This window comes from Pseudopipra pipra, chromosome 16, assembly GCF_036250125.1.
Source record: "Pseudopipra pipra isolate bDixPip1 chromosome 16, bDixPip1.hap1, whole genome shotgun sequence".
Lineage (NCBI taxonomy): Eukaryota > Metazoa > Chordata > Aves > Passeriformes > Pipridae > Pseudopipra > Pseudopipra pipra.
In genome coordinates, this window is record NC_087564.1 from 8,532,425 (window position 1) to 8,558,513 (window position 26,089).

The 26,089-nt window shown below is 40.1% G+C and overlaps 1 protein-coding gene across 2 annotated transcripts in view; it reads right to left on the bottom strand.

The window, feature by feature from the left end:
* SMG1 (SMG1 nonsense mediated mRNA decay associated PI3K related kinase) overlaps nt 1-23,459 on the bottom strand; it is a 63,839-nt gene extending 40,380 nt beyond the window's left edge. Inside the window, exons 1-9 of one of the 2 annotated variants that reach the window (XM_064672908.1) lie at nt 23,165-23,459; nt 14,051-14,214; nt 10,106-10,261; nt 5,763-5,899; nt 3,433-3,491; nt 2,474-2,687; nt 1,560-1,685; nt 1,393-1,465; nt 629-726 (exon numbers count right to left, since the gene is read on the bottom strand). In XM_064672908.1, the coding sequence (XP_064528978.1) occupies nt 629-726; nt 1,393-1,465; nt 1,560-1,685; nt 2,474-2,687; nt 3,433-3,491; nt 5,763-5,899; nt 10,106-10,261; nt 14,051-14,214; nt 23,165-23,253 (1,116 nt within the window). In that variant the 5' untranslated portion in view covers nt 23,254-23,459. The remainder of the gene's footprint in view (nt 1-628; nt 727-1,392; nt 1,466-1,559; nt 1,686-2,473; nt 2,688-3,432; nt 3,492-5,762; nt 5,900-10,105; nt 10,262-14,050; nt 14,215-23,164) is intronic. The other variant, XM_064672909.1, reaches the window with a different exon arrangement.
* Between the last annotated feature and the right edge of the window lie 2,630 nt (nt 23,460-26,089).

Consider the following 26,089-nt stretch of genomic DNA (forward strand, 5'->3'; position numbering starts at 1 on the left):
ACACATACACCTTAACAGGCAACATTCCCCCTAAACCCCAAAACTCTTCCTTTAATGACATCGTCAGATAAACTCTATGCCCTGTTAACTAAGTAAAGGTTACAAACTTAAAACAAAGTATGTTAAATGGATATAATTCAGTTTTCCATCAGTTCCTGCTACATTATTTCCTGCACAATATAATCTGTTACTTTATTTTAAAAAAGACAGGTTTATATCATTAGTCTACGGAAACATTAAGATTCCCTCTCTCCCCCCAAGAGTTACTACATCTGAAAAAACTCTGAAGTTGGACAATTAAAGAAAACACCAAGGAAAGACTATGTCTTCACTGCAGCTCTTTAAATATGAAGACATTCCTGTTTGGTCAATTGTTTTTATTTTTATTACAACATGATTCTCAATCAACAACGGCTGAAAGCCTGGCTATGATACCACTTAAGTAGCTCAGGAGGATTTGTGCAGAATGGTCTTTGTACATGCATTTAGTATGCTCCATAATTTGGTCCTCTTTTCCCCAGGAAAACCATGTAATTTTATTTTCTACAAAAGTAATACCACCATAAGAACCACAGCTGTGGAAAACCGTAACAGTTAACTCTGGTATATACCATAAAGTCCTGTTTACCTCAGCATAAGCTTCCATATCTTCCAAAAACTGACCCAACAGTGTGGTAGAAAAAGTAAGATCAGCCACCCAAAAGGGCTCCAAGCTCTGCAGCCATCCTGTATAAAAATACCAGGCCAATTAATACAGGGAAACATTAAATTTTAGTTGCACATTGCTGAGGGAAAAGTTGCTCAGGTAAAAGAAGGTTATCTGCATGAAAATTTTAACATAGCTTGTTTTTAAAATAAATATAAATGGTATTTCCCTCTTTTGTCCTTCTGAAAAATTAATTTTATGGTTCAGTCCTGCCCCATAGCAGTTAAATGTTACAGACAGAATCTAGGACCATGGTACAAGAAACATAACAGACTTGCTATGAATAATTTCCAAGGCAACTGCTATAGCTTTAGAAAAGTTTCCCCATTTTTTAATGCCAGTACAGTCTTTACCACAAAGATTTTCTAGAAATACTTAGGAGAAAATATAACCTTTCACAGAGAATATATTAAGACCTATAAATTCATTAAAAATTGTCATCAAGTTGCACAAAACTACTGATGTTTAAACAGACCCTGATTAAAGCATCCCATTTTTCCAGATTTAGCATAAAATGGCAAATGCAAATTTACTAAAAAGCTAGGAACAAAGTCTCTCATTACGTAGCCAGAAACTCAATTTGATTTTATGTCAACTTCCATGTTAGTGGAACCAGCCCTGTGTAAGTAAACCTGCACCATTTGCAAGCCAGAGCAAACTACACGAGCGGCTCTGGCCAAACTCACCAGACACCTGCTGCGTCAGTGAAGGTTTCTGAGTGTGATCGATGTGCCACCCAACCAGTATGTCCACTGTGTCCTGGAAAGCAATTGTGAAAACAGATTAATTAGCCCATTTGCTGCACCAACATTTCTGTTCATGAAAGAAAATACAGAGCACAAAGTAAGCTTACCCTAAAATTGGTGCTGAAAATGTGCGGGTAGCATCGAGACACCAACAGGATGCACTTGACACACTTGCACAGTAACTCTGGAGTATCAACATTTTCTAGAATGGACTGTAGGCTGGTCATTACAAGCTAAAAAGTAAAGCAAAGCCATTAGACATTTCACTTCGTTAAAACAGTATGTGAGATCTACTCAGTGTGGAACACACAGCAAACTACTTTGATTCAAACAACAAACAACTCAACACTCTTTCTGCAGGAAGTCAAAATGTGAAAAGCATCACATATTCTGCATGGAAATAATCACTTTCAAGTGGACATTTGCTTGAAATATGGTGGACCCAGGTCAAAAGCTCGGGGACACAGTTTTCTTCAGTTCTTTAGCCACAGAACAACTTCTTGGTTTAAGTTCCTATCTCTCCTGCTGCAGTTTTTTTGCTCTGTAAAGTAAATATTAAATCAGAGCACAGACCTGGACATAGCTGTTCTACACCCAAAATAACAGACCCCAAAACTTGAATGAAGGGACCACATTCTGTCTGCACATATCCTACTCCTTTTAAGGTCTATTCACAATTCAAGTTAGAAATTGTAAATAGGAAGTAGCACAAAGCAATAAAAAGGTTGGATTTTGTGTACCATTTCACTTGAGTTCTATTTTTGGTCTCAACGGGATTCTTCTTCTTGGATCTGCTATAAATACTAAGAAGTTGCATCAAAGTATATATCATCCTACAAAGTGCTTTCTAATGTAATCAGAATCAAAAGAATCCCATTCAGTCAAAGTTCCCTCCCAGTCATAATTACATTTACTTATTATGTCAATATAGCACTACTTATTGTTCCTTCCAGTTTAAAAAGTTCATTCAAGCATTGCACTAGAAAAATCATTAAAAATCCTGTTTTAACTTGTGTTTTACCTGCATTAAAGATGAAAAGGCTTTCTTTTCTCCTACAGTCTCTAGTGCTTTGTAGGTTGCACACAAATAAAGAAGTTTAACTTCATCTTTTGTGGATGAACTGAATTTGCTAAAAATCCATTTAAAGATCTTCTCAGCCTCGTAGCTCAGAGAAGCACAAAGAAGGCCAAGACAGCAAGCTCCTTCCTGTCTCAGTTCTTGAAGCAATTTGCTACTGTATTTTTGGGAAACAAAAAAAAAGAAAGAAACTTGGGATCTCCAGACACAACCGCAGAAAAGAACAAACCATGAACAAATTAAGGCAATTTTCTAAAGCAAAAAATATATACATGAATGAAGCTGCTTCTCCCCAACTTAATAGCATCAGTGATGATATCAAAATAAAATTCTGTTAAATATTATTTCTATAGAATAAGTCAACTTAATAAAAGTATGCAACAAATGTGCTAGTCTACTTGCAACACACATCCAGGGAAAAAAATTCTTAACATGAAGCTGAGCCTGGGTAATAACAATGACCTAAGCACCAAAAAGCCCCCACACACCTGAGCTCCCTCTACACATGCTCTTCACTGGATGTAAATGAATCAGCTTGTAAAAAAGCTGAAGTTCAATTTGCAGCTACACAATTACAGCAGTGCAGTGCTACACCCAGCTGATCAAACACAGCTGAGACAGACTTCACCTTACCTATAACATCAAAGCCACACTGGTGCAGTCAACATTCTCTCCATGGGAAGTGTACCCTAGACAGTCTAACAGTATTGTTGATATGCCTGAGAGTCTTAACTGTCCCCCAATTTCAACCTGTTCCTGCAATATCACATCCATGCAAAATTAGTGAATTAATTCTTTTCAACCTTTCCCTTTCTCCATTCCACTTCTATACTGAAATCCAAACCTAATGGTGTCATTTTTCCTCTTTAAAGCCTTCAAATTGTTTAGTTTTCCCAGCTTACCTTTCATTGAGTACATCATGAATGGCAGTCAGGATATTATCCAGTTGTTTAACTAGTACCTATAATATAAGATACATAAAAGGCATAAGCATAATAATGGCCCAATACTGCCTCCACAATAGGTCCTGTTTACACCCACATTAAACACACCACTGCCAATTCTGCTTGCCAATAGAATGCTATTATGCTTTCCAAGGCCACTGGAGACTAGCATGAACTATATTAAGGAATACTGCAATATTATCCTAGATGTTATATTTAATATTTATTTACAGTAGCCATGAAAATAAACTGGCAGCCTGCTATCAAGGTTTGTTCTAAGTTTAGTTCTTGCTGATAACATTTCATAACAAATGTAAGACTCACCATACAGCTCATGAATAGTGTGTACTGAAGACCAAATCTCTTATACTAATGATCAGTTGTATCACCAGGAAGTTTAATGGAACAGATACTATAATCTGAAGTTTCTACTTAGGCAATCCTGAATTTCAATGAAATGGAATACTATTTTGGGGATGAAACATGATTGATGAACCACTGCTTCTCAGTAAACATAACAAGAAATACTTGTTTTCCTAATGTGCACTAAACCCACACCACATCACTCAGTTGATTGCAAAATCATACATTAGGTGCAACTATGTAAGATTAACAAGAAGTTTCCTCGACAAGTTAATAAAAAGGTTTGTTCTCTTTTCTTAAAGACATTCATCTTTAACACAGTAGATGTTATCCAGGGGTTTTTTTGAAGATTTGAACACCACCACGCTTTTGAGAGTGGGGGAACAGAGAGAGGTCCACATGTTTGGCCTCTCAGAACTCAGAAGGACATACTAAAAATGTGTCTGGTATCTGCCAAAGGGGCTGCAAAAGAGACAAGTGAAGGCATCAGTATCATTTAGAAGCTGGAGCACAATGCCATTAGATGACAAGTGACTACTGACATACTGCTTGGTTGAACACACATTTCAACTCTGAGAATGAAAAGAACTCCGTTAAATCACATTTAATAGTGTCAGGAACTGCAGGAGCCACTTCTAGATTAAACACTGTCCATTAGCAAGTTTTAGATTTGACATCTGATCAGATCTTCATTAGTGAACTCAGAGAAGTTTAAACACAAGTTTTTTGGTGACAAACTTTTAACATTCTGACCACAAACAGAGTGTCACCACTGAGTTAGACATTAGAATGGCAATTCCAGTATGTTCTGAGATACTAAAATAAAATGCAGTTACAAAATGAGAAAGAAACCTGGGGGAAAATGCACAGAGAATGGAAGTAATTAATAAAACCCAACCACAGAATAATTGTGGAAAGCATTTACTCCCTAAATCCTTGTAATAACAAGGATTTTGTTTCAGAGGAAAGCTGAAGTACTAGCTTGGCTTGAACAAGGGCTTCTTACACCTAGCTGCACAGGCTAGAATAGTCTCATATATTTAAGTATCAAGCCTTTTGGAAAAGAATACAATCATGAGTGGTTAATTAATATATAATGAGAGAATGAACCAATTTCTTATAAATATGAATAGACACATGCCACAAAAGAAATATCACAGCACTGCCCGTAAATGAGTGGCAGGGTATTAAACCATCACTTCCTGTTTTTTCAGTACTTGAAAGTACTAAGCTCTCCAAAACAGTGGGTGAGATGTGTCAGACAAAATACTCTTTAACATTTCATTTCAAAATAAGTAATATTAAAAATGTATAGCCACTGAGGGATACTTCCCTCCCCCATCCCCAAATCCTTAGGAAACCCTTGAGAACATTAGAAACTTCAACAAACCATTAAAAATCCTGAAGATGGAAGGAAAACAAAGACTTATTTAGTTCTCTTCCCATAAAAGGGAATCCACATACAAAGATGTTTAGTTAGAAAGCTGAGTAACTAAGATGAAGCTATTCACAAGACTAAATACCTGTATATTTTTAATTTAAAATACAGAAACAGTCTTTAAACAAGACAACACCACGTTCTACTTCCTTTTCCCTTCGTTTCCTTGGTGAGGAATCCAAAGGGCATTGCTAAGACAGGTCAAAAAAAACACACACACACGCCATGTTTACTCCTACAGTTCATACATTCAAGGAGTTTGGTTTAAGGCAACACGTCATAAGTAATCAAGCAACAAAAAACTTCCTGAATTAAGGAAACAAGACAAGACAATCCAGGAATACACCCTCCTTTCTTGTGGAATGAAATTCCTTGTATCCAAGATATTCTTTGCAGACATATCCCAACAGTCTGATTTTTAAAAAGACAGTTTTATAGAAAGAGTGCATGGAAATTCCAGTGCTATGGAAAAGGAGGAATTACTAACCAGTTTGTTTTCTGGTTGCTGAATGAATTCTTTCAGTTGCTTTACAGTAGCCAGTCTTCGGTCTCTGTCGTCTTCCCGAGTAATCCTCCGAAGAAGATTTGACAGTCGAGACTCGTCAGAATAAGACAACGATCGCTCTGAAAAAACCAATTTATGTTTTTTTTCCCTACAGCATCTGATCAATAATACCCTGTATTGTCCAAAATGTGTATTTTGGAACTTAGTAAGTAATTAATAGTAATTTGAGAAAAAAAGATAAATCGTGATTTATTTTTAACTTAGTAAGAAGAAAATTAGATGTAAAATCTAACTAAGCTGCCAAAATGTTTCATTTCTTCCCATGGACAGCCCAATACCTACATAAAACTCATGCAGAACTAAGCAGAACTGTTTACTTCTACACAAAAACCTGGATTTAGGTTCCCTTCTACATAAATGAAACTTTAAAAAAAAATGGGTGTGGCAAGGTTAAATCTGACAGAATAGATAAACAAAAACAATTCAACAAATACTATTTAAAGAGAACCTTGTGGATAAAACAAGCTGCTTCTTGAAGCAAAGAACCAGAGTTAAGTTCAAGTAACTACAAAGAAACAAGATTTTCTCTACTATTTTGGTACAAGAAGACAGGTTATGAGTAGTTTTATGATGGGTAGCAAGTTTTCCTTTCCTTTGGAAAGGAAAACAGATCTACTCTTCCTTTATTGAGGCACAAAAGCCCACAGTGTGCAGAGGTGCAGGGGCTATTTGCTTAAGCAGACCATAATGTAGGAGAGTTAACATCTTCCTAAGAAAACATTTCATTAAAGTTGATCAACAGCACTCAATACCAGGTGAGGTGACAGCTTACCTGATTTAGTACCAATTACCTATGAATTCATACAAATAATTCATTTCCCTCTTTTGCAAAAAGGAAACAAAGTTTCTTTCGAGATGTTTAACATTAGATGTTTCATGGTGGTTAAAATCAGAGGATTCATGGAACATGATGAGGTTTTCTTAGTCAGTCAACATGACTAATGAGAAAATCCACAACAGCTACAGACAGCTTTTTGCTCTGGAATGTTACACATCAGTCATCCCATGGGAGCAGCCATAAAGGCAACCTGGTTAAAATGGGAAGGTTATAATGGGAAAATACTGACAGAAGAGGTCATCTGCCAGCCTGGGAACCTGGAGCATCCTTCTAGGGCAGTTGGGTACCTAAGAACAAGACATCTCAAGCTATCCCTGATAAACACAAATCTAAGAAACTGCAACAACAGATTTGTTGTCTGCAAAGGTGAAGAATAGACTGTAATGGTGGGAAAGCAGGAACTGGCAACAGCTATTGGCTGCTCCAGTTGGAAAAACAACAGCAAACTGGGAAAGCAAACTTGTCTGAGAAAATAAAAAGCAGTACCATCTACTGGCTGTTCCAGGTGAAAAACAGTAGTTAGTAAAAGCTACTGGTGCTCCAGGTGGTTACATCCTACACCCCCTTATATGTCTGACAATATAAAAATAACTTGCTTTCTACTCAAAATGAAGCTTCTCCCTGCAACGACTTGGCTCTGTGAGATCTCCTGGGCAGACCAGACCCTCCCTGGGGATGTCTGACCAACCCCCAGCTCCGGGGTGCAGATCAGCTTTGATCTGTCATCAACCAGCCCCACCCCTGGGAGAAGTGTGGTGAGTGCTGTACAGCTAATGCTTGAGTAGTATATAGATGTGCATGGAAGTAATCAGAAGTATGTATTTGCTTTACTAGTGGTAATTTGCAGTACCTTGAAACAAATTTAAGAAACAAAAAACCTTGGTGTCCTTGTGTATTACAGATCCTATGAACCCACCCACAAGCCAGTAACTCCTACAGGTTGTGCCATCATCTACAGGAGAGCATGGCTTCTGTCTTATACTCACAAAAAATATTCTCAGCCTTATTTTCATGTCTCTATTTTTTGAATTTAAAAATAAAAGTATGAACAAAACAGGCTTTGATAATCTGTTTCTTGCCAGGCATCAGTTTAAGCAATTAATTTTGAAGACACCTGACATTCTGAAGGATTAGGCAGGCTTAGCAAACATTAAAATAGCAGTAAGAGTCTGAAGGATCAAATCTACATTTTGTTCCTAGCTAACACAACTACACAAGACATGCAGAGATGTTATCTGACAGGCATGAAGAGCACTTCTTTTGAGAAGTTAGTGATTTCACAGAAGACTAAAGCATACACAGCCATTTAGAAAGAATTCAAGGTTCTTTTCCCTTGCTTTATCTAGAAACCACAGGTTTCAGTAGTGACAAAAAGCTGCATTTCTGGTGAGAAACATACAAGGAATCATGATCAACAAAGACACCTTCTGAAGCTGTATCTGAGGTCTTCCTGAGTGCTGGTGCCCAAGCAATAACTACAATCCCAGCTAGATGGTCATTTGCATTGGAACATCTCCTTGTATTCTGCCCAGAGCTGAGCCAGCAGCTGCAGTCCAAGGCTTGCCTGCCAATGGTCAATACACAGCCAAACTTCAGAAGGATGGACCTAGTGCAGTTATCCACCCCAAAAATTTGAACAGCACTAAAGAAGAAAGAAAAGGACTACCAGGAAGACTGCTGCCTGCCCAGAAAACCAGAACTGTATAAATGAAACTACCACCACCAAGATTACTGGTATGAGACACACATTTAACTTCCACTAGAAGAAGACACACTGTTCAAAACTTTCTACAAAAGCAGTTTTGGTTTTATTCAGTTAATACCTAGTGAACATTAGCATTACTCCCCAAGAGAATAAGTATCAGCTATTTGTTAAGTCACAATAATAATCTTAAAAAAAAACCCAAAACACTAACCAAGAACATGACTGAAGCTACACTAACCAAAGCACTAAACAAATGCCTCTGTTTTACTCTTTGTGAAAAACCAGCAAGGTCTCAGCCACAGGCTAACAAACAAGAAAATATCAAAGAATTCAAAAAATAATCCCACTGTATTTTAAACAAGCTATGAAAAATCAAAGTGACTTGCTGAAACCTACAATAATCATAAAGACAGACAAGTTCAAAAGGAGAAACTCTTGAAATCTGACATCTAGAGGACAGAGAACTTACAAAACCCAGGCAGTAACTTCAAGTCATCCAAAATTATCTATTTTAACCTTTTAAGGATTAAAGAGGTGCTCATGTACCTAGGAGAAAAGTCTGAATTTACTATTATTTAGTACTAGTAGAAAATTCATGCATGAGCCCACCACCAAAAGTATTATTTAAAGAGTTCTCTATTTCCTCTACATAGACATAAAAAGACACTAAAAAGACTAAGTAATTTTTATATCAAGACATCAGAATGGGATCATAAAGTCTGAGTTTAACCCATTCCAAAGATCAGGTTTTTGAAACAGTCATATCACCACTTGCTCCTCTGTTCTTCCACCTGCAAAGCACACTGAACACTATTGTCTCTTTTTCTTCTGAAATACAAATCCCTGAGAAGAAACAGCATATATGTTTATAACGTGCCTGGCATAAAGCAGTTACAGCTTTTAGTAGTGGCCTAACTACTACTTATACTAAGTGATGCAGTGACAGTGCTTACTCATAACTAAGTTTCTATTTTCATTCAGAAGTCCTTGGAATAACTTTCTTCTTTTTTTTTTTTTTTTAATTATGACTCAAACCTCAGATAGTGGGAAGAGTCAAGCCTTCTTCCTCACAAACACAAGCCCAGCATTCTTGCACCCTCTTGCAACTCCAAATTTGTTCTCGCTGCATCTCCCAAGACCTTGCCCACATTCCTTTGATGCCTGCAGTTCGTCCCCGCCTCCAACCCTGGGCTGAGCAAGAGGCAGCATGAGCTGTGGCAGGCTCAGGAGTACCCATGGCCTGAGTAATCAGCTGCTACTGTGATGTGATGACTCGCTGACCTGCAGGCCAGTGACAACAGGTAACGGTTGAGCTCACCAGTGCTGCTCTTCCCACGCTAGGGACTCACTGATTAACAACTTTTTACTCAGGCACCAATTTTGAACAAATCCAAGAGCAAATTCTCCTTCTTAAGAGTTCTTGATCTCTCTGCCAAATTTGCTGACCTAAATAAGGGTTCAAAAGCCATTTAAAGGAAATTGAAAGATTGAGAGCCTAAGCCATATAGTCCAGGGATCTGCCCAACCTATGGAAGAAGCCTCAATGCAGGGAACAGTAAATACCAGATGACAGTTTCCATAAAAAACATCATCTAATCATAAATAATAAAAAAAAAAAATCCTATAGAGTGCCTGATCACAGTGAACTTCTTTTCATATTCTGAATACAAGAAATGTTGCCAAAAGAGATACTCTCTTCCTGAAAATATGTGATATCCTTACCCTGTGATTTCCTCATGTCTTTTGTGGCTAAAGCACGATTCCCATGCGGAACACTGGTAAAATCAGGATTGGTCACATTGTTAACTCTCAGCTCTTGCCCCAACGACTTCCGACCATAAGTATTTTCCCCAGATCCTCCATTGACACTGTAGCCACCTGTGGAGAAACCAACCTGACATTAAAACAGGCTCTCAGACCATATATTTAGTAGGGTAGTGAGTTATGAGCTACTCAATTCATACACAAATTAGCAGCCCTATCCTCTACCACCTTCTTTAGGCTCCCTTTTCACTTTCACATGCACCAGTGTTTTGTTATATCCTATAAGTTTCCAGGTCACATATTTAGAATCTCGGTCTTTTTTTGAAGCCCATGAGAAAACCCCTACTGCAATGAACTTTAACACCAATTTTGTTGTATTTAATGTTTTCTTATTATTACTTTGACCTTGTATTTTACAAAGAGTTTCATGTCAAACTCCTAGTACATGTGGCTAGATACATTCACTTACTTGCTCCTTCATTATGCACATCAAATCTCCATTCTGTTTTTGCTATAAACCCACCACACAGGCTCAGTAAAATGGTCCAAAAAAATGAGAAAGCTTTTGAAAAGCCAAATATTATTTGCATGTACAGATTGAACAACTCTCTCAACATACAAAGGTCAATATTTTCACACACTAATACTGCCATTATCCTTAATTAAAGTCAATCCTACATTCTCCCACTTGAAATACATCTTTGGTAACAACATAAAATTAAAATAAAAATGCCATTTTGAATAATTCAATTACTCTTACCCCTTACAAGAATATACATACTCAACTACTGAGACTGAAAATTCTTCCAGTCTACCACACCACTCTGAGGGAAAGGCTGAAGTGAAATTGTCCCCTGAGTCTCCCAATACTTCACTCAGTGTATTAGAGCTCATTTCCAAGGCAGCTTTCTAAAGTGCCTTGCCCCTGCCTGAGACAGGGAAGAATGAACTAATAATATTAAACCCAGAACAACAAAAGATATGCAAGACTTCTTTCAGAAAAGGTATTTCCTCAAGTCCACCTGCTTCAATGTATAAAAGAAAGTCTGGGGAAAAGGAGAGGTGGCTCCCCATAAAAAGAGGCAGCCCACTGAGACTAAAGGTTGGATAAAAAATAAGTTCAAAGATCAAGGTGAATCTGGACCTCAGCAGTTGTGAAGAACATCTCTTGAAGGCAAAGTTTTTGATAAAAAGCAGATGTTAACTACTGGTAGACATTTGTGCATTTCTATACAGACAGGACTACCCTACTATTACAGAAAATCCTGTGCAAAGTCTCACTTGTAATTAATCAATTACAATTATGGGACAGACAGTTTGTGTATATTTGGATTTACATTAAATTTTACAACTCAGTTTTTAAACAAACTACCAGGTGTGCCCTCTTAATGTTATGTTGTCAGAATAAACCAATACTGTTCTATGAAGGAAATTACTTCTAACAGCAATTAACACATTCAACACTAAACAGAAGTGTATCACTAAAATTCAAATCAACAAAGAAAAGATGTCAGATGATCATGCATTCAGGCCACAAACATCAACTATCAAAAACAGAGAAACTACCATCTACTACTGGAGCTCTTAAAAATTATTTCACATTTTTCCTCTAGCACATAAAACATCCAAGCTTTTCTGGTTGCCTGCAGAGGCATGCAGTATTTGCTACAGCACATTTGACATCACCTTAGCTGAATTAAACACAAACCTATATTCTCCCACTTAACATGTAAATGGTACATCTTTAGTAATAATATTGCTCTAAATCACAATTTATTTAATTAAGAAACAGCAGGACAATCAGGTTTTTTGCCAATAAGGCTGTGAATACTATATTCTAACTCTTCCCTTACCTTCTGGTCTGAAAAGCTTTTAAAAATCCTAATATATACTAATTCTATATTTATATGTTAAATCTCAGGCCAAATAAGAATATGATCAATTATGTCCCTGCTATTAATTTGAGCATAAATATGCAGATACCAAGACATAGGAAATCTTTTTAGCAGTAAGGACTAGAGGACATTATAGTTACAAATCAAAAGGGAAGAAAGTGTTGCAGCAAGGGAGAACATCTCATCTGTAAATAAATACCCAAGAGCATTCTATTTAAGTTTAAAAACTCACATCTTCCAACTCCCCTGTCTTGTTTTATAAGGTAAAGGAGAAAAGTTAATGTCAAGGGTTATTTATAACAGAAAAAACCAACAGCCAGACTAATCTCACAGATGCAGAGTAAAAGGACAGGAGTCGACAGGAGTCAACAGTCGCACGTTCCAGAAAGGGAAATCTGAATATCAGAAAAAAATTGAGTGGTAAACCACTAAACAGGCTCTTAAGTGAGGCTGCACAACCTCCCATCCTTAGAGGTTTTCAAACCTGAAAAGCTCACAGAAACTATCAATTTGGAATTAACTTTTGTCATCAACACCAGAAGTTGGGGTAAGGTGGGTAGGGGGTGTGTGAAATCCAGGACAGAAAATCTCAAAAGAAAACTCCATGGCAGCAGACACCAACACATGAATTGAAAAATCTTATTAACAAAGAAACTACTCTGCAGCTGTAAGCTAACAAATTTCTACAAAAATAAAAATGAACTACACATACTTGGAATTTGGTTTTATAGTAAAGAATATCCTAATCATCTCTTTTCAAGTCACACCTGAACAAAATAGCCCAAAGTGCTGAGCTAGCAGAGACATGCCCTGCAAGACAGAGCACCAGAGGGAGAGGTCGGTGCATTTTTCTTTTCAAATGGCACTTTCCCAGCAACTTCACAAACTACCTTTCTGAATTTGTCCAAAACTTACTAGTTCAGTACACTGCCAGTACATTCTTTAAATGCTAGCACACTTCAATTTATAAGAATAACCTACTATGTCAGTGTTAAACACAGTATAACTTTCCACACTAGCTGACACACTGAAAATACTCCCTAAGCAGTTTCCCTATTAAAGTTAAACAACCTTAAGGTTCTCAAGCTATGCAGATAAACATGCTTCTGCCACCTACTAACAGTACCTATTACTTGTAAAAAAAATAAATTTGCATCCAGCTGTAACTTCCCCTAAGATACAGCAATTATTTACAGACAGTTACAGGGCAGAGAAGTAGGAGGAGTACCAATACTTTGTAGGTTTCTGAACAAAAACTCCCACACTACTAATCCTGGGAGATTTTTTTGAGTCTGGCCTGCCTGAAGATTTATATAGTCTAAGAAGTGATTCTGCAAGTAAGAAATCCTATTTGATACCTGTATTTGACAACTAAAAATAAAAAAATCAGAATATGGATTTCTTTTCCATATATGATTCTGAATGTTTAGTTATTTTTTAGAGATAGTATTTCCATCCTAAAAATAATAAAAAACACCCAGTAAAAGTGTGTGAATCACACATCACGTTGTTTATATGAAGTCAGACCGAGGCACATGGAAGTAGAAACTGCCATTAACGATAAAATATAGATCTGACTACCAAACAAAGATTCTAGTTTGGTGCAGTAAAGCTGCAATAGGCAATATATCAGACTAGTAGCCTGTTTAATCCAATACCAGAAGCACTAGAGAGTATTCAGGAAGAAATCAGCCTGTAGACCAAATATATCCAGAATACTATTCTTCAGAAAAAAGTGCTTATTCTCTTAACACATCAAGTCTTCTCTTGCATTCCTCTCCTAATGCAACTGCATATTTTTGTCAGCATTCATATCAACCACAACATTTCTTCTATCCCTGACAAATCTCTCAAAACAGTGATACTGTGATAATGAGTCAAATCACTTCACTGCCTTTTTTGGAAGGAAAAAAAAAAAAACAAACCAAAAAATTCTCCACCATTTCCAGTTTACTGCCTTTCCCTGAATGTCCCCTCACAATTCATACATGAAACAGCAACTGTATACCTTTTTCTTCATTCTGTATGTCAGTGTGGACTCTGATATCATCGTGTCTTTGCCGAGACACCACAGCTGAATTTGAGGGTTGTAATCCATAGGAGGCAGAACTGCCCCGATCTCTGGATGAAGAGTATTTTAAATTGTCCTGGTCAGCTGATGCACTGTCAGTTCTACAAAGAGAAAAATATTTTTTTTATGTAGGGGTATAACAGGAGTGGGATTCACATTCACTTACAAATATAACATATTTAAATGACAATCCCAAATGTATTTTCCTATGTAAAGAAGTTGTACATCTAACCTGCTTCTTAAAATGTGACCTTAAATTCACACTGGGATGAGAATTCACTAATTATCACAACAACATGCAAAGGAAATGCATTCTAGTGCACCAGTGCCTTTTCTCGGGACATTCTCAAGTCTCTTTTCAGCTGGATGCCTATATAAGGAAAAATCACTTCCCAGAGGTGACAAATAAAATACAACTAGGTACAGGTATGTACCACAACTAGATGACAGAGTGCCTACCATCTGTGAAAGTCATCACTAATCCACACATGAACGTTTACATAATATGCCATGGGCCTTACTGAGCAACACAAACCCTCTTATTAGATGGAAGAGTTGCTGGCACATAACTGATAATCAACACAGAAATCACATATTGGGTTTTTTACAAAATAAAAACTGCAAAACAAAGAAAGAGGCTTTACTGGAGAAAAAAGGTAAATTAAGAGCTGTTATCCTTTAGAGTAAATGTTTGCAGATAAAAGGTGAGTTAAAATCCACATTAAGTTTAAACCACTCTCATATCAGAAAACTGATTTATAGCCCAGAATAAATTTTGAAGGAAAAAGATTAAACTATGAAACCAACTCTCTCACTGGACATACTAAGTGGTTTAATTTTCAAAAATACAAGAACTTTAATGAAATAAACTTGTGTGCATGAGACTTCAGAATCTAAACTCAACCAACTATTTTAAATGCATTCTTACAAGCAATGCTGGGGGTTTGACATTAGAACAAATAACACCCATCCAAAAAAAAAAAATCAGCAGAATTTTCTTCAACTGAAGTATATTTGAGTTGAACAGATTATTTACAGCAAGTTTTCCCCAACCAAACTCTAAAGATCTAATATTTTGACTTTAAGCTTTGGACGGTTCATTTGATTATTTTTAAAAAAGGCAGGACAGGTCACTTCTGTAAATTAACTACAGTTTGTGTAAGGATGAACACTACATGTTCCTGAGAAAAAGTATTTCATTTTGACTCTTCAAGAGAAACTGTGATTAAAACTGGTAAATAAATTCAGGGAAAAGAAGTCAAATACATCTCAAGGCCAAAAGGGAAAAACACAGGTAAACTTTTTGAAAAGCAGTTGTTACTTAAGCTGTCCTGAAGGCTTGCTACTGTCAAATAAGCCTCAGCCTCAGTACAACTGAAGACCCAGACCATCAGGGCTGATATTTTCAAAACCAACTGGAATTAAAGACATAGACACACATTTTGTTCTCTGGAGAATGTTCAGACATTTTATTATCAATCTGGAACAAGAAGAAAATTGTGCTTTTGCCCTATTCTTACAGTGTAAGTTGACACTAGGTTTGATTGGCAGATATTATTCCCTTTTGCACTCTAAGCAAATTCATTTTTAGATATAGACAGTAAGACACTTCTCCTCATTCAGTATTCACTGTGCCATCACATCTACTGCTTTGTCGAGCACTTGCTTGGACTATTTATAAAATAGGCTATGCTACTCAAGAGGCAAAGCCTTACTGAAAGTCTTTGTTCATGACAGTCAACTAGGATTGTAAAAATCCTTATACAATTGGACCTTCATCATTAACCTAAGCTATGTCAAACAACAAAGCTCAGCACTGTACCTTCAATGGTATGAACTTCGAATGTGTCTACACCATGTGCAGATTTTACAGACAGTTACAGAGACTCCCCTTCCCTAAAACCTCAGCAACTCCCAGTTCACTTTAGGCAATTACTTTAGCCTTTCAATGAAACGGGCTGACAAATTTTCAGTTGATAAATTTAAGCACTGATGGGTTCTTAAGTTTACCTTCCCAAAGGGCATCGCTTTTTTAAGGCAATGTGCTGTAAAACTGAATCATCTCCAATTGTCAACCATTAAGCCTGAAATTCCTACATCTAAAGGCAAGATGATTTAACATACAATTTTTAACACTGCTCTGCACTTCCCAATCAACTGGAGGACTACCCATGTTCTGAGCTAACCCCACTTCCCACAGTACAGCCTTTGAACACTTTGTATAATCTTCCACTGTGGTAAAACACGTAAGCCTATTGTTTCCCTGGGAAAACCCACACACTCACTTCATTCTGGCTTTGGGAACAGCTATTCGCAAGCTAACCTTCTCACACTTTATCACCAACCAAAAGGTGAGTCCAATTTTATTAAAAAATACGAATTTGTTCTCCTATGTATCAGCTTAAGAGACAATAGTTCCCACTACAATAAATGTGTAGCTTAGGTAGCCAGCAGTTTCTATCCTTCCTTTATGAGGCAGAAAAAAAATACTTTGTAGAAAGATGCCATTTCCAGAGAATGAGGTTCTGTGACCCCACCAAGTGCTGTGGTCCTTATTCCTTGGAAGGAGGATTTTGAACACGAAGGAGGTTGCAATGAGATTCACACCGGAAGCAGAGCCCACCATCTGATGGGCCTGTGCATTTCCAGCTGCCCAGTGACACACACTGTTTCTCAGGTGGGAAGCACATTCAGGATCTGTACTGTAGACTCCTGCACCAGCACTCTGGGAACTTGTGGCATGGGCTCATCAAGACCTGTGGCTGCAGCCCCACTTCCTGTTACTTGTACCTATGCTCCATCACCTGGGTGGCACAGGGCACTGCTGTGCATCCTCACCACGTGCACAGGAAGAGACACTGAATTTCCAAATCCATTTCTGAAAGACACTGTTTTTCATGTCAGGAAAAACAGTTATGATTTTGAAAGACAACCACTTAGAACTCAAAGGCAGGCACTCTATGGACAAGTTCTTGACAAAGTCTTACAAACAATCACTTCTTCTGCCTCCCTCCAGCCCTTTAGGGTGCACTGCATCCATTCCACCAGGTGATGGGAAGAACTGTACTCCTGGTTACCTCAGCTCATGCCTGTATTTCAGGAGGGCACTGCCCCTGCTCATAGGGCAGTATTTCCACTTTAACTGTATTGTGCCATGCAGATGGCAGGTTACGTGACAGACCTAAAGCTCAGCATCATCTTTCAAAACACATCTCTGTAACAACAAATTTATGTTACATATATTGACATTGTCACAGGCCTCACAAACATTATATACTAACGGAATCACAATGTGCAATGTTAGCAACAGACAAGGAAAAATAAAAATATATATGTGATATTACACAAAGTCAGAGTGAGAAATTGCAAGGAAGAACACGACTATGACTACCTTATATTGTAGCTTCCAAAGCTTATTTGGCACTTTATGTGCTGTTTTATTTCCACCTGAAAAGCTCACTGCTGGAGACTAAGCAAAGCACTTCAAGAGCTCACATGACAGTTTTCATCTGTGCCTGGTTCTGGGTGGAAGATTACCCCATCACCACCAGCACCAACTGGCTGCATACACTGTTTTATCAATACCACTTATACAAAAGAGATTGCATTCGGTTTTCTGCAGGGTGATTTTAAACCTGCCTTTATCCATCAGAAAAAGAAAATAGTTCATCCACCCAAATAAGCAGAAATGGCCACTACTGTGTCTCCCCTCACTCTCCAAAAAGGCTGCTTAACTTTTTTCCATTGGCATACAAAAGGAAACATAGGCTTTTCAAAAATCTATCTAGATCTCATTCCATCAAAGGTATGATTTGACTTGCCAATTTGTTTGACTGAAGAGAGCATGGATGAAAACAACTGGTTTAAAAAAAAAAAATCTTTATCCAGAAAAAAGATTTTAAAAATATAGGTCAATCAAAAATAAATCGTGTTTCTTTAGTTATATGGAAGCCTTAAGAATTTTTGTCCAAGAAGCTTGTTACAAACAATCTGGTGTATACTGTTTTTCTGTAGCTTTTTCAGAACAACCCTGCCATATGGATATTATTTTGAGACAAAAATCACTTAATTATTCTATTTGATTTTATTTCCAAGTACAGGACCTACATGAAGGCTTTATTCTGAGACAACTCTACTGCGTGAGCTCTATTATTGCTCAAGTCGGTCAATTTTAATTGTTTATTTGCTCTGTTTGCCAATTTTATTTGCTATAGCAGAGATAAATTCTTCATTACTTAAATTATCAACAAAATATTTAAAATTTAAGAGTCACTGTATCCACTCAAATTAACAGCTTCCCACCAAGTTTCCAATTGTTCTTCCACTGGCACACAGAGCTGTGACAGCCTCCTTTTGCCATGGTCTTTTCTCATGATCTGGTCCACCTTGCCAAGCTTGAACCTGGCTGAGCCCACTCCAAAGCCTACTTCTGTTTCTATCCCTGTGTCAAGAGAGTGGCCGTGTTTTCTACCAGTGAAATAACAACTAATTAACTATCCTCCTATTGCAATTCTGCAATCTCCACTGCTGGACATCTACCTGCAATCACAGGAGCGTTTCAAATCACCTCTTGATTCTGCATCACTCCATCCTTACACAGTAGCTCACCAGTTTCATTCTGTCCTGTGATGGACATTAGAAGGAAACGTCAGGGAAAGGTATCATAAGCACATCCTCTTCTTTTTCCACAGGTATCTTCTGATAGCCATTTTTGGGTACAGGATATTATGCTAGCTAAATCATTGGTCTGATCTAGTATGGCTATTCTTGTATGGAAAACTATCTGCACTCCAAGTTTATTCTACTTTCCACCAACACACTTTCATCTTCTTTCATCTTTCTCACATCTCATTCTCCTCTGTTTTCACATTAAAAACAAAGATTTCCACATTACAAATTTCAGGTCCTCCATTTTACCAAAAACCAAAAAAAGATCTTTGATCTCACACCTTCCCAACCTTATCAGCATATTCACTCAGATGTGAAAGGAGATAGAGAATTATGGCTGTGAATGAACCCATTCCTGCTCAGTATCTCCCACAGGCAGTCCACTGAATCTCTTCCCAACATTTCCATTGCCATCTTGTTCTCTAAGCTGCCTTCAACATCACTGACTGTTTCTCTCTCTCTCTCTCTCTCCCTCCCTGTGTACATACCTGTATCTCTCAGTCTTTGCTCTCTCCTCTCTCTCAATTACCCCTGAAGAGACAGAAGCCTTATCAACTTTCGACCTACATGACTCTACACACCCATTCTCAGGTAATTTCAGCAACATCCTCAAACACCTCTGTGTTGCCAACTTTCAAGTCTCTCACCTGTGCAAACTAAGGTTTCAGCCTATTTCTTACAAACATTTTCTGTGTACCTTGCTGTACATGCAAACACAGAAGAAAGAGAGTCTCTGTCTCCACTTCCCTCATACACAGCACTCACTATCACCTGCTCGTCATTCACTCCACGGATCCAGCACTATGATCAGACAACATCCACAGTGAGTGCTTGCTTTTTGTAAAAGACATGCCTCTGCCCTTCACAGCCACATAAGAAGCACTGCTCTAAACATCACTTTCCTGGGCCATTTGCTCTGATGAGTTTCTTTGCTCTCTGCCAATACCTCCCAATCTGTCTTTAAAGACAGGGTACTTGTCCTCAGTCACAAAGCTCCAGCCAATATATGCTCTCCTGCTTAGGCCATAAGCTACCTGGAAGGAGACCCATATTTTAGTGTCTTGTCTCATGTCCAGACCCACTGGGCCCAGGCAGTAACTTGGTGTGGCAAGCACCATGCCAACAGAGATCAGTAACTCATACCACTGACTCACACTGCATGAGGACACATGCCATTTTCCAGAATGAAATGCAGTATTGAACCTAACGGGACACTTCTGGAACTTTGCTGCGGTGTGAAAGATCGTGTTTTACACTTTTCCACATACTCCCCTGCTAACTGCATTTATGATGGGAGAGACAGAGAAGCCCTGTTCATTAAAATCTTATATTCCTTCTCTCACTTTCACCTAAGCATGTCATAGTGCACTTGCTGCACTCACACTCCTGCATTTCCTATCAAAGGGCTGTACTGCTTGTTTCAGTACATAATTAGCATCTAGTACTCTAACAAATTAACTCTGCTCACACACCAGGCCTGCACACTGACATGATTTTATTTTTTGCCCCAGAAGTTGCAACAGGCAAAATGCAGTGAGATCTGCTAAACAAAAAAAAAAAAAGAGAAGAAAAGAAAGAAGTAAAGGTCTAGACAGTTGTAAAGATTAGGAAAAAGGGGAACAAGATTTTATCAAGCCTTCTCAAAAAAACTTCACCGTTCTCTGTCACATACATCCAACATTTATATACCAAGTTTTTGTGTTGCTATTAATTTAGAGCCTGGTACACAGCAGTGCACAAACTAATATGCCCCTGTATCTCAGGACAACTTCTTCCTCTGTAATACAGAGCTCTATCAATACACAGTTGGAAAACCAGTCCACATGCATCTGACACAGAGGCACAAATTAAAAAAAAAAAAATCAAGTTTTAATTAAAAACTACTGCCCCTTAAAGAAGGATTTATGCTCAAACTTTCAGTTTCACACCATTTTCACCCCAAGCCCCAATGGTGATTAGCATCACTAAAAACTGAGAGGAATCTGGACCTAGTAATGAAAATCAATCTAGTACATACAGAAATGTGCACTTGAAAACACAATCCATCTGACACAACACCCATGTATCAGCAGTTCCTTCTTTTGCCTTTAGGAACTTGAAACAATTACAATTACTACAGCTTTCATTACTTTGGCCATGCCCCTCCCCTCTTCTACGCCCTGCAAGAAAGCATTTACCAGCAACATCACCTGAAGTAAATGAAACTAAGAGTCACCAGAAGGGAAAGGGGAAGGAAAGAATATTTGTATATTTGTCTAGTGGGGTTTGTTCAAGAGCATATTCCAAATGATCAAAGAAACACACATTGTCAGTTTTAGGTAACAGATTTCCTTTCAACCGTGCATATGAGTAACTTTTAAAAATTAGTTAACATCAAATCAACAAAGACTGATTTAATCTCTACATTGCCCTTTAAGTCTGTAGTGTAGAATCACAAGAAGTTCCCCATCACCAAAGCCATCTTTTTGAGATGTAAAAAACTGGAGCGTAACGCACAGAGGAAAACATGCTGTGTTTGGGACTGTGTGAACATTTCTGATTCCTGGGCTCCCTCGGAAGAATAAAAAAAAGGTAATATTTAAAGGAAAGGATAAAGTTAAATTCTGAAAAGTGACAGGACCAGTGTGGAGATGTCAGCTATTTCCTAGTAGGAGCTCTTGGTCACACGGTGTGATGGAAACAGAACGAGGTCCTGTCCATGCTGTGAGGCTCCCTTAGGCCACTACACTTTCTCTAGTGCTTTCAGAGTTTTGTTTCTGCTGTGGCTTTGTGGATAATTATTTTAGCAGCTCAGTTTACAGCAGCCGTACTTGAGAGCTAAGGTGGCACCAGACCACAGCACAGGGAAAGGACCACAGCCAGACACAGGGGTAACAGTCTAACTTCTTAAACCATCCTTATTGCCAGAAAAAAAGCATTTCTGCACCTACACTCTCAGTTTCACCCCTAACACCACTGAACCTACAGCAGGCAATAGTGTATTGGATGAAATCAGCTTCCTAACCCCAGTAAGATGTATTTTTTAGACTAAAAGGTAGAACTCATGACAAATTGATATATCCAACCAGAATGCATTTATAGAAGCCACCCACTGCAAAGTTACATCCAACTTCTTCCAGGTGGGAAGGTCACGAGTTATGGCCCAGAATTCCACACTGCAGCCCAGATACCTGAAGCGAGGTAGTAGTTAAGGAATATGTGAGAGACCAGACTTCTTAATTCTCCCACAGAAAATCTAGATGCTTTAAGAAAATATCACTAACCAGGTTCATAAGTTTTTAAGTAAGGAAAAAATAGTAAGTTATTTGACCAAGTAGTTCAGTTACAGAAGAAATTAGAATTTAAATAACCATGCCCCACACACCATTAAGAACTTAACAGCCTCTAGCACTCTTCAAGCAAAAGGAAAGCTTCTTTCACAGTAAATGCTGAAGTTACATCTGTGTTTCTTAAGATCTACCTCCCCATCCACTCAATTTTCCCAGCCCAACTGCATGAGGCTGGGACTATCATCTGTCAATACATTGCCAAGCACGTGCCACTCTGTTCTCTGCTGGAAAGTTTATAAGTAAGATCCCACGTTGTGTTAAACTTCCAAAACCACTACAAAAGCCTCATTAAAACACGCTAAAAAATAAATTAAGAAACACCAAATTTACTTACAATTTCTACATGACAACTTTGACTCTTCAAATAGCAAGGCTGAGCAGTAGAGCAAATACAGTGGCATCAGACACATTAGAAGAAAACAAGATTTGAAATACACTCTCTATACATACCTAAAGAAGTCAATAGACTTCGAATTTTACTTACTAAAAACTGCCAGGTATAAACACACCTAAAGCCTTACAAAACACATTTGTAAGTAGGCTGGGGTGAGAGCTTATACAGATCGACTGCCCCCCCCAGATAAAAAAATAAATAAATAAATATATAAAATAAACCCGCACTATATTGTTAACCCTCGAAATATTACGAGTACTCCCGCAGCCTCATCTCTCCCCTGGTTGTCTGCCAGCTGAAAAAAACACAGGCTGAAAGCAGCGGCCCCGAGCTCACCCCCGCTCCCCGCACCGCAGCCCCCGGCCTCCCCCCGCGGCCGCAGGGGGGGCAGCGCTGCCCGCAGCCACCGCCGGGCACGGGCACGGACACGCCGCAGGCCGCGGGAGCCGGGGGGCCCCGGGGGAGGCGGGCGCGCTGCCCCCGCGCCGGGCGCTGACAGCCCCGTCCCTGCCCCGTCCCGCCCGCCCGCGCTAGGCCCGGCCGCCAGGAAGTGGCTCCGCCGCCGCCCCGCTCCCCCAGGCCCGGCGCCGGGGCCCGGCCGAGCCGCCCGCTCCGCCCCGCTCCCCCAGCCCCGAGCCCCGCGCCCCCGGCCCTGCCCACCTGGGTTGCCAGTCATTCCAGCCCCGCGGGTGGTAGTGCTGCCTGCTGCCGGTGCCGCTCAGCCGAGACCCCGGGGCTCTGCGGCTCATTACCTTGCCCGAGACGGCATGGCCGGCCGGGCAGCGGCGCGGGGCAGGGGCGGGAGGAGCGGCAGGGAGCGGGTCGGACGCGGGGAGAGAGGCGCGGGCGGCGGCTCCTCGGCGGCGCTCGGCGGGCGGTGCTGCTGTCTCACAGCGCAGGGAGGGGACGCGGCCGCCGCGGCTGCTCCGGCTGCTGCCCGGGCGCGCGGCACGCCGGGATGGCGGACATGAGCCGCCCCTCCGCGGGGCACGCCGGGAGGGCGGGCACGGGCCGCGGGGCCGCGGCTCCGCCCCCGCTGGGCCCGGCGCGGGATCCCCGCCCGGGGGGGTCCCCGGCGCCGGCACCTCCCCGGGGAGTGCGAGAGGGGTCGCGGCCCCCGGCCCTCCGGTGGCAGTCCTTCGGCTACGGGGTGTGAGGGCAGCGTGAAGGGGGAAAGCAAGCACAGAATAAATGAGGTTGGAAAAGACCCCCGAGGCCGTCGAGTCCAGCTTGGGACCGAACATCACCATGTCCATGTCAACCAGACCGTAGCACTGAGTGCCCGTCCAGTTTTTCCTCTAACACCTTCAGGGGCAGTGATTCCACCACCTCCCTGGGCAGCCCATTCCAATGTCTAATCACCCGTTCTGTGAAGAAATTCCTCCTAATGTCCAACCTAAACCACCCTTGGCACATCTTAAGCCTGTCCTCGTATCCTGAGGATATGGGTGTCCCGGGCCCCGAGAAGCCTGGGGTCCCCAGGGCACGGTGGGAGGCAGGGGCTCCCAGTCCCTCAGATGTGAGGGAACCCAGAGTATCCCAGACCCCGGGTCCTGAGGGGATCCTGGGCCCCCCGGGTGCTGAGGGCCCAGGTCCCCAGGGTGTGAGGGGAGCCCTGGGGTCCTCGAGCCCTAAGAGGAGCCGGGGCTCCCAGGCCCTGAGCGGGTCTGGAGGGAGGACCTTTGCCTGCTGCCCTCTCCCATTATGGAGAGGATGTGGACATCTCCCCCATTCCCTCTGTGCTGCCCCAAGCCTCGGTGGAGTCTGCGGGGAGCTGTATCCCCCTGAATGGGACATTCATCCCCACGTTTTTCCCCATTAGGACATCACATTGCCCGTGCGTGACTGCCAGGAAGAGGTCTGATGTTCAGCATTGGTCCCACACTAAACACTAAGTGAACCCCTAAAGTTTCTTCTTCCTCACAGACCTTTTTCCTGCAAGCCCTGGAAGCTGACATTAGCTGATTTGATAAATCAGTTCCTGACTGCAGAATATTCCCTTATTTATGAAAAATTATAATAGTTGAGTCAGATATTTAGCAGAGAGACCTGAGTAGATCAAACTCTTTTTTTAATTACAATATCTGAGGTTTGAGATCACTGCGAGACCTGAGGAGACTTTTGAAATTCTCCTGTGCTTAATACACTACGATTCTGTTGGAGACTTCACTAGGACAGATGGCATACTGCCGCCTCCCTTGGACTCTGCTGGGCAGTCATCATCCTGCTGACACTGTCTTGTTGGCTTACAGTCCGTAAGCAATGTGTGCAAAACGTGGAGATTTCAAAATCAATTTCAGGGAAAAAAAACAAAACCACAAGGCTTCATCACGACATAGTGACATTTTGGTGCAATGACCCCGTGCCCATGAGACTGCATTTCAACTGATATGCGTTTGTGTATCTTGAGTGAATTAATTTTGCAAAACCAGTCAATTCCATAAGCTATGTCAGATCTTTTCTTTCCATCCTTTATAATTGAGATGGACATCCAGAATTACACAATATGCCACAAATTTTTTTTTTTGTAAGCAGAGCAACAACACCCATTGCAAATTTCCTGACCCTTTCCAACTAAGCCGAGCAGATCCTCTGCCCTAGTGATGCACCAGGTGATTCTTTTTGTTTCATGACTGAATAGTATCCCAGCGGTAACAATGTGAATCACTTGAGGGACAAGGTAATACTAGCAATGTATTTTTAACTACATTTCAAATTAATTTGGCAAGGGGAGGCAAGAAAGCAAGTTAGCTACTATAACCAACAACTGCCTGCTTATAGCAAGAGTTTAGGAGCCATTGATTTGGTGTTCAGGAGAGTAAATTTTGTATCAGAAATCCTGTATTCTAGTGGTGAATTTGCTGCAGTCTGTGTGGTCTAATGCAGATCCCTCTTCTGAGTGCAGTTGTCTCCATTTGTAAAATGGATCAGTGATGTTCAGCTTTCTAAACGGCTGTTGTGCACTGCCTTAAATCTGTAAAATCTTATATAGCTGCCAAAATAAAAGATATACTAGATTTGTTTCTGCAAGGATGATTATATTGTGAAATTTTAATGATATTATAGATAATAGTTTAAAAGCTCATCAAGATTTGTGAGATAGAGCAATAATTATTCCTATAGCATTTTCTCAGTGGCAGATTTCAATCAGCCAAAGATGGATAAGGGCATTCAGATATCACACTAGAAATTAAGAAGCCCAGGGAATCTGAGGCCTGGATTTTCGGAACTGCCTTCTAATTTTCAGTCCTCAAATTTGGGACTTCATTTTTCGATACTGAGTGGCCAGCACAGACATGAGTTGGAGCTGTACATTCTTGAGTCTTGCTAAAAAATAAATAAAGTGTTTAAATCTGGACCCTCTCAAAATAGAAATATATGGACTTAAAAGACCTGCCCTACATTTCAGAAAGAGTCGATGACACTCACAGGGATTTGTGCCCTGTCTCACTCCTGGGTGTGTGCTCAGTCCACTCCATCAACCTGTCCACATCCATCCGAGTGCAGAACGCTGTTTTGACAGACACTATGAACCACACTTTCCCCACTTTATAGTTCATGGTAATGGTTTCTTTATTTAGTATA